Source organism: Homalodisca vitripennis, chromosome 6 (assembly GCF_021130785.1).
Source record: "Homalodisca vitripennis isolate AUS2020 chromosome 6, UT_GWSS_2.1, whole genome shotgun sequence".
Lineage (NCBI taxonomy): Eukaryota > Metazoa > Arthropoda > Insecta > Hemiptera > Cicadellidae > Homalodisca > Homalodisca vitripennis.
In genome coordinates, this window is record NC_060212.1 from 91,867,076 (window position 1) to 91,879,881 (window position 12,806).

A 12,806-nucleotide genomic window follows, 5' to 3' on the forward strand; every position below is an offset into this window, starting at 1 on the left:
CCAAAAATGCGAAATTTTGGGGGCAACCCAAACATTTCAAATGTAAACCCCTATCAAGTGACACCTCATTTTTAAAGAGCATGAAAAAACTTAAATAGTAGTGAAAACCAGAGATTGCTATCTCTTTTCATAATCCGAAATAATAGCCAGTATTACCAAAACAATTTTAATAACTCACCACGTCACGAAGTCAAATCAAATGTTCAAACTGAAGCCCTCCTACTATTTGGCAGTGATACAAGCGTAGGGTGTGACCGCCTCCTCTGACGTTTATGAAAGTCTGAGGTGGTATTTGGTTGCAAGAATTAATAATCCTGTTTCTTAAATCTTCAATGTTTGCTACTGGTGTTTTGTAAATTGCGGATTTTATGTGACCCCATAGAAAAAAGTCCATGGGTGTAAGGTCCGGAGACTGTGCAGGCCATTCTATTACACCACGCCTACCAATCCACTGACCACGTAGCTGAGTTCCCAGGAAATGTCGTACAGCACGATGATAATGTGATGGGGCAACATCTTGCTGGGAAATGAACGAGTTCTTCTTCAAATTCATGTTGATTCTCCCTAACAACAGTATGTATTGCAGGAAAAATTGATTCTTGTAACATTTCCAAATACAGTTGACCATTGAGATTTCCATTAATAAAAAATGGTCCTATAATGTGATTCCCAAAAATCCCGGCCCAAACATTAACTTTTTCTGGGTACTGCGTGCGAGATTCACGGAAAACATGGGGATTTTCTGTGTCCCAGTACCTGCAGTTGTGTTTGTTCACATCTCCATTGACGAAAAAACTACATTCATCACTAAACACAACGTTTCGAAAAACAATGGATGAGCAGAAATTAGTGCTTCCATTTCTTCACAAAATTGTAGACGACGGTCTGGATCGTCTTCGTTTAACTCATGGATAAGCTTAGTTTTATAGGCGTGAAATTAATTTTTTTTTTCAGTAACTTTACCACAGACATTTGGGAAACATCACAAAGATTTGCTGCTAATCTGGTGGACTGCTGCGGATCTTCAACAAAATTGTGCAACAATTTCGAACTGTTTGTCACCACCTAGAGGAGGCCGACCTGAGCGTGGGGCATCTTTGATGGAACCAAATTCTCTGAACTTATTTACTAAAGTTCTTAAGTATTTCCTTGTCACAGGTCTATCAGGATGTGCCAAATTAAACCGCCTTTCTGCCTCATGATAATTTTCATTCGAAGCCCCGAAAGTAAGTATCATTTCTACTTTATCTTCGTGACTACGTGCCATTTTTACTCGTAATCATTATTAGTTAGATAATATTATTTAAAACTCACAATGCGAAAGTGCATCTGACTCATCTGAGCATATGAGTTTTCTAAAATACTTCTACGACAGATATAAATTAATGCAAAATCTATGTATAAAACAATCATAAAGAATCCAACATTTTGAAACAAAACATTATATAAATAATGTTTTAAATTCTATCAAATTTAAAAATATCGAAAAAGAAAGAATTATAATTAAAATAGATCTAAAATCTATGAAAACCCGTTAATACAACTATAAAATCTGATAAAATGTACAAAGTTAATTATAACACCTTCTTTATTGTCTTTATCTTTAATTATATCATAATAAAAATTTAAATTATCCCATTTATTCATATTTTTAATATATAAGACAGTAGTGAAACATCTCTGTAATGAATTATACAAGCACAAATTTTCATATTTATATTTTACAATATTGTGATGGATATATAATTTCATTTTATTACACATTCAGTAAGGACGTCACGTTTTTGATTGTAGATTTGTTGGTATTTACATTTTCAATAAATATTAATCTGAAATGAGATGCTTGTCAATAATAAAATTGTCGTAATTTTAATGTTGACTCAAATCCATTAGAAATTTGAGAAATAACATAACTTTGAAAATGAAAAATTGCCCCTTCAGTATTGAACTTAACGATGTTAATTTTTTTCTATCATCAACTTATAATATTTTCGTAATTAATTTTTTTAATTAACATCTATATTAAATTATCGATTAACCTTACATAATTTTTGCAAGATATCATTGACCATCTTGTTTTGTTAAAGTTCAAAAAATAAGAAATAAAAAAATTTGATAAACAAAAATTAACTCAGAAATCAATATTTTATTCTGTGATCACTAAGGCACACTTGCTCCATACGTTATTTGTCCAAGTGTCCTACTAAGGGATCTTACTGAAGGATGTTGAAGACTTATCATATTATATCATATTAATTAGCAGGATGTAAAGGATGTATAAGTGATGATTCCTCACTGTTTACAACCAATATCATGCTCGAAGAGTAACACCTTTCTCGGCTTTCCGAGCATCCAAGATAAATGCAATGGTTCAAAATGTGAGGCTGACAGAAGTGTTTACCATATGCCAATATTAAAATATATCAGTACGTGCCATCAAGTGCCTCTTAGCTGGCTTCTTTAAAATTAGAATGAGGGACATCACATGGAGTATCTCTTTATCATAGAACTAAATATTGGCTATGCAGAAATAATTTTCTATAACAAATTTATATTCTGTAGTTATACTTACACTCGAGATATCCTGACTCATAAGCCTCACTAAATTTTAGAAATATATTATTGATAGATTGCAAAAAATGGGACAGGAAGAGGAAATAAACATTCATGTAAAAGTTTTTAAGCTCAATTATTCTAAATAAACTATGATAGTCTTAGCTATTACGATTTTACATAAACTAAAACAGTGGTCTTATTTGAGTTGACGTACCAGCAGTTTAATTTCCATACCAATCACCTCTAAGCTAAATATACTAATCTGCTTTTCTCGTGCTCCTAGTGGGATAAATTAAGCTATACAAAGCATTCTAAAAACTATCTATAAGTGGATTTCCGAGTTGCGTTTCATAAAAACAGTTGTTATTCTGTACTGACGTATTTTTAGGCAAACATGTATTGTGGAGGAAACCGGAATCAGTAACACTAAGTTTCAAGATTTTAAATCTGTTTTAATTTTAATTTAATTAGTGTTTGGTTTTTATTAAGCTTCACTGCGAAAGTGCAGGGAGTTGACACACAACATGGTTGTTGTGTTTCCTGACTTATGTGTATTATAATGCGCTGATAAGATTTTGTTTATTTTAACCGAGATTGTAGTTGTATGTTAGGTTAGTTATCTGTTTGATGTTTAATAAACCTTAACGGTGGTGAATGACTGAAAGAAATCCTGTTTGCTTCACAAAAATTTCATCATCAACTTTATAAAAAAACATATTATTTGTATTATATACAGTATTTAGAAAATAGTGATATATTTAATTCTATTATATATCACAAATGAAAAGGCGGTAAGATGTAGGCTGTAGAGATTAGATTAGATTCCAGTATCGGAGTTGCCACTCAAAAGAAAGCGAACTACTAAATATAAGCTTTGAAGGGTATTGTTTATTTATGGAATTGGGTGAGTCTTTCCTTGTATGTGATAACATTTTAGATCTTAGCTTAAAGTAAATTTAAATTTAAGACAATACATTCTTATGCTAATTAGAATTATTCATGAGTATGAAAGTAATGATATATAAAGTTATAAATAATGACAGTGAAGGATTTATTTCCACCAGATTTCAATCAAGATATGATATCCCATGAACTAAGTATGTATTAAGAGATAAAATATTAAAGGTGGATTACTCAGTTAAGGATGATTAATATTATAAAAAGATACACTAATACTAAGATAATTAAGTTAAATGCAACAGTTAAAACATCTTTATTGAAGACTGTATAATGAATGAATAAATATTGGAATGTAAACAACAACAAAAACAAATAATAGTCAGTTGACTATGTCACATCTCCCTTCCTCAGGAAGTGTAAGTGTAATCCTTCAGGTAATTGGGTTTACCATATCTCTTGGCAATATGCTATGAGTTGCGTCGATAAAGTTTTCCTTTGCTTTCTACTATGTAAGACCTGGGGTTTACTTTGTCTTTAATTACTCCGTCTAACACCCAACTTCGATGACCCTTTCTTAGCTTTACGTTCTCTCCAGGTTTAAACTCTGGCTTTGGAACTGCACCTCTATCTCCATAAATGTTTTGTTTTTCTCTCGCTTCAGAGAGTTGTTGATGCACTTTCTTTGGATCAATTATTAATGGCAATAGAAGCGCATCATCAATTGGAACCAATGTCTGTGTCCTTCTAGACATTAGCCTTTGTGCTGGAGAACCTAGATCTGGTGATCGTGGAGTGTTTTCTATGATTCAACAGAGCTTCAAATAAATCTGTTCCGTCTTGATAACATCGCCTGACCAAGTTTTTCGCTGTCTGAACAAACCTCTCTGCCAATCCGTTTGCTCTTGGGAAGTTTGGAGAGGATATGGACTGTTCAAATCCCCATCGTTTTGAAAATGTTTTAAACTCTGCTGAATTGAAAGGCATGTTATCTGATTCCAGTACAGCTGGTACACCATGAACAGCAAACCATGACTTCAACTGTTTGATAGTTGCATAACTACTTGACGACACTTCAGCGAGTTCGAAGTAACCAGAGTAGCTGTCACCAAGAACAAGGTAACTTTTGCCTTTGAACTTGAAATAATTAGCTGCTGTAACCTCCCATGGCCTGATTGGAATTTGTTTACTTTTGATGGGTTCTTTTATTTCTGCCCTGCTCTGACTTTGGCATACTGTGCATGATCGTATGAAGTCAATCAAATCTTCAAACATGTTGGGCCAGTACAAGGATTCTCTTGCCCTTTGATAACAAGATTGAATTCCTTGATGTCCAGTATGAATAGCTTTGATAATATCCGTTTTCATACCATTTGGAATTACAACTTTGGTTCCTTTGAACACAACTCCATCTTCAACCATCATTTCATCTCTGAAATTCCAAAATAAGTGCAAGCTCTTAGGCAACTCAGTTTTTGATTTAGGCCAACCATTTTGTATTACTTGTATTAGTTCTTGTAAGGTGGAACTTTTCAATGTTTCCTCTTTGACTCTTAAAAGCTGATTGTATGGATGTATTGAGAAGATTGATATCACTTCAAGGTCTTTTTCCTGCATAGTAGTATTTTCAGCCGTTTTATAACAGTCCCTACCTAAAACATCTGCAATGTGCATATTTGTTCCTTTTATGTACAATATTTTCGGATCGTACGGAATTATCTCTAGAATCCTATTATCCTTTGAAGACGAACAGGTGCTTCATTCAATGTTTTTCTAAATATTGTTTGTAGAGTCTGATGATCAGTCTCTATAGTCAATTGTCTACCGTAAATAAAACAGTGAAATTTTGTGCAACCAAAACCATTTGTGGCATTACTTGTTCTGTTGGTGATAATGCTCTTGTAGCATAGGCAACTGGACGGTCCTGTAAATAGAACAGCCCCAATTGAATGTTGGCTTGAATCAACTGACAGTCTCACAGGCTTCTTTACATCATAAAATCCTAGTGTAGGTGCTGTAGTAATAGCTTTTTTACATTTTCAAATGCCTTTTCCTGATCTACAGTCTAACTGAAGTAATGATCTTTCTTCAAAAGTGATCTCAGAGGAAGAACTAGATCAGAGTAATTTGGAATAAACCTTGACAAGTAATTTAACATGCCCATTAGTCGTCTAAGCTCTTTTAGGTTGGTAGGGGCCTGCAATTGTTCGATGGCTTGTATTTTCTCTTCGTCAATTTGAATTCCATTTCCACTAATTATATGACCTAAAAATTTTATTTTAGTCATCTCGTATTCGCATTTCTTGTCATTTAGTTTCAGTCCTGCTTCTGAGAACCGCTTCTTAAAGATTTCAGTTACGTTTCTAAGTTCATCAACAGTTTTTGCATAAATTATTACGTCATCCATAGCACATTCGGTGTTTGGAACATCCTTTAGAATGTCGCAAATTAACTTTTGGAAAATTTCTGGAGCGGACGCGAGTCCAAAAGGCAATCGTATAAAGGAACATCTTCCCCAAGGTGTAGCAAATGTCAAATAATCTTGAGATCTTTCACTGACTCTTATTTGCCAGAAACCTTTCTCGACATCTAGTTTAGTAAAATATTTTGCACCATTTAATTTTACGAGGATTTCATCCAATGTCTTCAGAGGGTAATGTCTTCTGAGTAGGTTTTTATTGACATCAGTTGGGTCCAAACAAATTCTTAGTTTTCCATTTTGTTTAACCACAACTAAAGGTGACACAACTGGGGTTGTTTTTTGAACCGACTTGATTACCCCAAACTCAACCATTTTGTCTAACTCACTCTTCACCTCGTAACTAATTGCAAATGGTATTCTTCTGGCAGCATGTATTCTGAAAACTGGATTTTCAACCAAATCTATATCATAAATAAAATCCTTTATTTCACTCATTTCTTTCATACTATTTGTACTTTCTACCCTTTTTATCAGTCCAATCTGTTCACTAGATGCAGCTCCTAATATTGGAGATACATTATCACTATTTGCAACTAAAAACTTGATCTTGGTTTCTTCTCGACTTTTACCAATAAAACAGTTTACTTCAACCTCACCTAAGACTTCAATGAAATGTTTGCTATAAGAAACAAGGCGTTTAGTTGCTGATGAAGGCATAGGTACGTTGAGGCGCTCTGCAATTTTTCTTGGCAGTACGTTACAAGCTGCACCTGAATCAATGTTTGCATTGAAGCTTATGTTGCTTGTGTTTACTGTAACTACCCATCGGTCGTTCGCCTCACTACGAGCAATTTCCATTACACCTAAATATTGTTCCTCTGTGGTATCCTTCTTACTTGCATTGTTAGATTGTTCGACCATAGAAACTCCTGGCATTGAAGTTTTTGATTCAGACCTGCAATACCTAGCAAAGTGGTTGAGCTTAGAACATTTCAAACACTCCTTGCCAAATGCGGGACACTGACGTGGACCATGCTGGTTTCCGCAGTTTCTACATTGGAATATAAGATTTCTACCTAAATTACTATTCTTGTTTAAACTTTTAAAACTGTTATTGACAACTTGACAAATCGCAGGCTGGTTATGCAGTGGTTCAAGCTGTTGACTGGCTACCTGATCTGTACTTGGTGTTGTATTTTGTAAGGCTCCCAATTGTTTCTTAGTTTGCTCGACTAGTCGTGCCATTTCTGATGCCCTGCTTAGAGTAAGTTTTGGTTCTAGCAACAGTTTTTCTTTTAGGCAGGTGTCGCTTAGTCCAACTACCAGCCTATCTCTAATAAGTTCGTCCTTTAGAACCCCATACCTACAGTCCTGAGCTAAGTTTCTCAGTCGTGAGATGAATTCACTTACGCTCTCAGTTTCATTTTGGACCGCAATATTAAACATGTAGCTAATGTAAATAATATTCTTCTGAGGAGAAAAATAATCATCAAAATGTTTTATTACTGTTCCTAAATCTGACTGCTTTTCCAGATAGTGAGAAACTGTTAAATACTGGTATTGCTTCATACCCTAATATGGTCATGAATGTAGCTACTTTAACCTCACCTTCTTTTTCCTTCAACCCGGTTGCCTTGGCAAAGAACTCAAAGCTTTGTTTCTAGATTTCCTAGTTTTTGGAATCTCCATCTTCTAATATAGAAAAAGGCTTGGGTGGCTTTACTTTCAACATCTTCTGACACCAACTAAAATAATTAAGTAAAATGCAACAGTTAAAACATCTTTATTGAAGACTGTATAATGAATGAATAAATATTGGAATGTAAACAACAACAAAAACAAATAATAGTCAGCTGACTATGTCACACTAATGCAATCCTAACTACATTAAATCCCCTAAACGATGAAAAATATGCAAATATTCAGTTAAGCTCCTTGTAACCTTCTGGTTAGTGCAGCCTCTGAAATCCGACAACGGTACAAATTGAATACTGTGATCTGGAGGTCAAGGTCTGTCGAAAGAGATCCATAAAGAATCGGCAACGAAGACTTCCAAAAGATACCTTTTCATATAGACTAAACTGGATAATTGTTGCTTTACCAAACAGAGCTCCTTCATAACCTAGTTGTCTTAGAAGTCAAATTGATGTAGAATATGTTTTAAACTGCAACAGTGAGTAGAACCAAGACAACAGCATATGAAGTATAGTTAATGTGCATACAACTGACAGAAAGCATTAGTTTTAGTGGCATTCTCAGTTAATAGTTAAGTAGTCCATTTAGATTATATAATCCTGCATTGGGTGCATGGATGGAAACACGAGACCAAACCAATATGCCTGTAAATAAAATAGGATCTCTTTCTGCAGGAGCTACATTTATTTTCTGCACAAAAGTACGATATTGTAAGTCGCCCCTTGTGTCTCCTGAAAGTACAAAAAAATTGAGGAGGAAAAAGATTTTTCACAATCTTATTTTCAGCGTAAAGGATTGGGAAAATGTCTCAAAGCCGAACCACGATATATGCCTCTAGGTAGAAAATAAAATATTTTAGATTCTTGACATATGCATTTAAAGTATAGTTACATCGAAGGGAATAGAGCAACACATATGTTAAATAGGAAATACAGTTATAAGGATGAAACGCTTTAGCCCGTATGTGACTGTCCAAAGATGTAGGAACGATTTCAATTCTTTCAGTAACGGTGGGATGAAAACTAAAAAGAAGAACAAAACAGGATAGTCATAAAAAACCGCAAGTAGTTATCTAATGATTTTCAATACAACTGTAATTCAACTGCCTACCTCACATCTTTTTCTTTGATTGCCCACACGGACATACCTGATTAATCTGTTAATATCTTAATATATATCATATATCACACACATCATATATGATACACAATAATGTGTGTAATTTATGTGATGTGTTATTTATATCATAATACTATTACGCACGGTGAAAGTAAGATGGACTAAATTCATTAAACACTAAAAGAGACTAACTGAGTCTAAAAGATTAATGAAATCAATAATAAGGAGTAAAATTCAACATCCAGATCCAATCTTAGAAGATACTGTCAGCACAATGAAGTAAATATAACGTAACCAAAACCTTCCAGGACATACGTGACACTAATGACTTTCGTGACTTGTATCCGAATCTCGTATTTTCATTGTCTGGTAACATGCTCCTTGTTTGAACTTTTAGTAATTTTTTATTACCTCCAGAACACTTAGAATTTACTGTAATATTGCTAACGTAGTCTATAATTAATTGAGAATTAACATTATACAGCATAATGGAGCTATATAAATGTAAAACTAATAAAGTAATGTATTAATTTTGACCATTTGTGCACAAAACGGCTGTATACCTTATGTTATTCCGAGATTAATTTGTATAGAGATCATAACATTGATGAAATACATCCTATTTTATCAATTACCCTGCTACCTGTTCACGTACTTCCTCATGACCGACACAATTACATTTAAGACTTAAAATTATTTATGATTTTAGTGGTCAAAATATTATTTCTAACTTATTCATATTTAACTAAATATATCACAATACTTTTTTAAATATAAATGTACAGAATGAAAATTACGAAACAGTGTTTAAGAAATTAATCGAATGGATTAAAATATTCTGTTATTTCTATCGTATTGATCACCAAACATTTAATCTTTAATCGTTGGTTTTCTTACACCATCATTACTAATGCAATCAACTACACGAAATTAGAAATCGTGATCGACAGTCGTCACCTGAGCTCAACAATCTGTCCTTGGTACACACAATTTTGGTGAAAATGTCGTTATATGAGACCACAATACAGGACTTAGAAGTCTTAAATTATTCATATTATTAAGTAGCAAAACGTGAAGTGCTGATTCAGACTACTGTCTACAAACAATATCATGCTTGAAGAGATCAACATTAGAGTAGAGAGCACAGGATAACGTCCAATATCGTTTGCAAAACAATACGTATAAAATAGGTATCACACGTCCTAAGTATATTTTATTTTACATATTCTACAATACTCGTACATTTTAAGACAAGTTCAATTTAGATTTTATTTTTGTTTTATAAATAACAGTTTTATGTCTTAAGATGCTGAATTGTTATACTGATTTTAATTGTATAATAAAAACACGTTCTCAAGAACTAGCACAGCTATTTTGTACATAGGTTGTAATAAGAAAAAAGAGAACTTAACAAAATATTTGTGTGATTTGATAAAATATTTACAAAGTACTAACTATTAAAAAATGTTTTAGGTCAAACAACTAACTAGTACATTTTATACAACAATTACAACAACAGATTTCGAGTATTTCAAAATTTTTATCATAATGCTATTGGTATTTCATTATATGCTATCAGTCATCGCACAACTAAGTACGACCCCCTTAAATGTACGCTTGCACAAGGCGGGACCAATAAACATCAATCGTCAATTGAAAGGAGTCAACTCGTTAGAAACCTATTTGCTTGAGGAAGGTGTTTATGTAATTTCGTAACTACATTTGGTTTTTTTCTCAGCCGAAATGCTATAGTCCAAAAATTGAAAGAACATCTTTACAAAATTTTATATATTAATTAAGAGACATTAAAAAAAAACAAATCGAATGTTTTGTTGCAGTCGAGATATGAGGGTATCGAAAAAGTAAACTATATCAATCGATAAACCTCTTCATTTGTCATAATTTCCTAGAAATTTTATGAAAATAATTAAAGGTAAAACGTTGCTTTAATTAACATACAATTTATTTTCCATTATTAGATCAACTCCTGCATGTAAAAAAGCCACAGACTTGCTAGTTGTGGAAGAGATGAAAGTAGAAACGGCATCAAAAAGAACGAGTATGCAATCGATGTATTACGAAGGCTTTGTATTTGCGTCATCCGATTTAAAGTGATGGAGTCCGATTATTTCATGGGCTTTACAGAAATACATAACTTTATCTATTTGTGTGACACTGGTATAACTATAGTATTAGATGGATGTATAGTTGTTACTTATAGCTAAAAAAACTCGATACATAAACAATTAAATTTGTTTAATTTTGATAAATACCCATTTTAATCTGCACTAAAAGTATAATTACTGACTACTAATTTGTCTATTGCTTTCTCGAACACTTACGTTATGTGTCCATACAGTGCACACTGGCTCTTGCGCTCGAAAATCATTACAATGACAATTTTAAATACTCTTTTACTTGCCTCTGCTACTTATAAAATTTTCACGGCATTCTGACGTAATTATAATCTTGCTTCCCTGACATTGTAACAACAGGGCGTGTCTTGTTTTCAGTACAAACATCTCTGAAGCAAAGCTTATACTAATCATTTACGTTCGCCACACAAAAACACTTAGACTATACCATATCGACCACTGAGCAGAGTCCTGCGCTCGTCTTATTATACTTTAATGACCATCAAATAAACTCACAGTCAAGCCCATTCATTATATGAGAAGATTGTCAGTTGTAAATTATTTAATTTTTCTTACAGTGGTGATATTTACTTGTGTGTTTAACTATGTTATCATTGAGTGACAAATCTAATGATATCGTCTACGAATATACCGTTTTGGAGATTATATTATATTCATTATTGATATTCACGCAACATTATGTTACTGTTGTATTTTGAGTTTCGGGGAATCACCGTAAGTGTATTTTTTCATATGTATATGCAACATTTATAACAAAATAATTCATATATGAATTTTAAAACATTTCTAAAAAATTGTAAAAGAGTACTAAAACCAGGCTGTATGAATTACTAAAAAAACTAAGCAAAAAAAAGAAGAATATCCCTTAAATGTTTCTTTTTGTATTGTAGTAAATAAAACTCTAGATTAGAGTATGTAATTTTCGTAATAATTCATTAGAAGAGTTTTTAAAGTTATTTCGGTCATTTGTAATTACCGTATTAATTTAAATGTATGTATCAGGTAGGTATAATTTAAATTTACGGTTTCATAATTTAATTTTTGACACAACTTCTAGTACAACAGTTTGAGTTATTACACGTATATTATTATGTCTATATATATAAAAGAAAGTCGTGTTAGTTACACTATTTATAACTAAAGAACGGCTGAACCGATTTGGCTGAAAATTGGTAGGGAGGTAGCTAAGAACTGGGAGAAGGACATAGGATACTTTTTATCCCGTTCCCGACTCAGGATTCCGCCCTACTGGTCTCTAAAATTTACAAAAATACCCGTAAGAAATGCATTGCAGCAAACATATGTTATTAAGTGAAAGAGCCTGTTCAAATTTAATCAGCTGTTCTTTGTAAACATATACATAATGCGAGAAAAGAAATATATGTTTATAACATTTAATTACTATTTTAAAATTTCTTTACACCTATAGTTTGAAAGCATAGAGTAAAAAAACTGTATCTTGAAAAAAAAAAACAATTGCCTGAATTCCAAAATGTAAACAAACAACTGTAAATTTGATTGACACTTTGACAGCTGCCTGTGTCATTTTTCTGGGTTACTCAGTCAAACAAAATGAAATCATGGCTATTGACATATAGATTGTCCTTTCAGTTTTACTTAACCCTCCAAGTGGCGGTCATTTTTTCCTGTAGTGTCGGCATGTTTTCGAGCCTCGTGCAAGGGTTAAAAAAAATTTATTAAAAATATAAATTAAAAGTAATATGTATAGAAGTATATATTTTTGTGTTAAGAATTAAACATATAATAATATTAGTATTTAAATTTAGCCTTAAAAAAATGTTTACTAAAAATCTTTTTCCATGAAATTCAAAATTTACATTTTTTTTTTATTTGGGGGGGACCATACCTAGCAAACCAAGTTATAGTAAGAAAACTATAAAAGTGAGATTGCCATTTTGTGTCAAATTTATTCTAGTTTCAGAAACACATAAGCATTATAC

General features: G+C 32.7%; 1 protein-coding gene across 1 annotated transcript; it reads right to left on the minus strand.

Moving 5' to 3' along the window:
- Positions 1–4,200: 4,200 nt before the first annotated feature.
- Positions 4,201–4,875, minus strand: LOC124365468 (uncharacterized protein K02A2.6-like). The gene has a single exon (XM_046821451.1). It carries the CDS (start codon positions 4,873–4,875, stop codon positions 4,201–4,203), a length of 675 nt encoding a protein of 224 aa, XP_046677407.1.
- Between the last annotated feature and the right edge of the window lie 7,931 nt (positions 4,876–12,806).

Coding starts and splice junctions, on each gene's coding strand:
- LOC124365468 (XM_046821451.1), bottom strand. CDS start 4,875: ATGGTTGAAGATGGAGTTGTGTTCAAAGGAACCAAAGTTGTAATTCCA.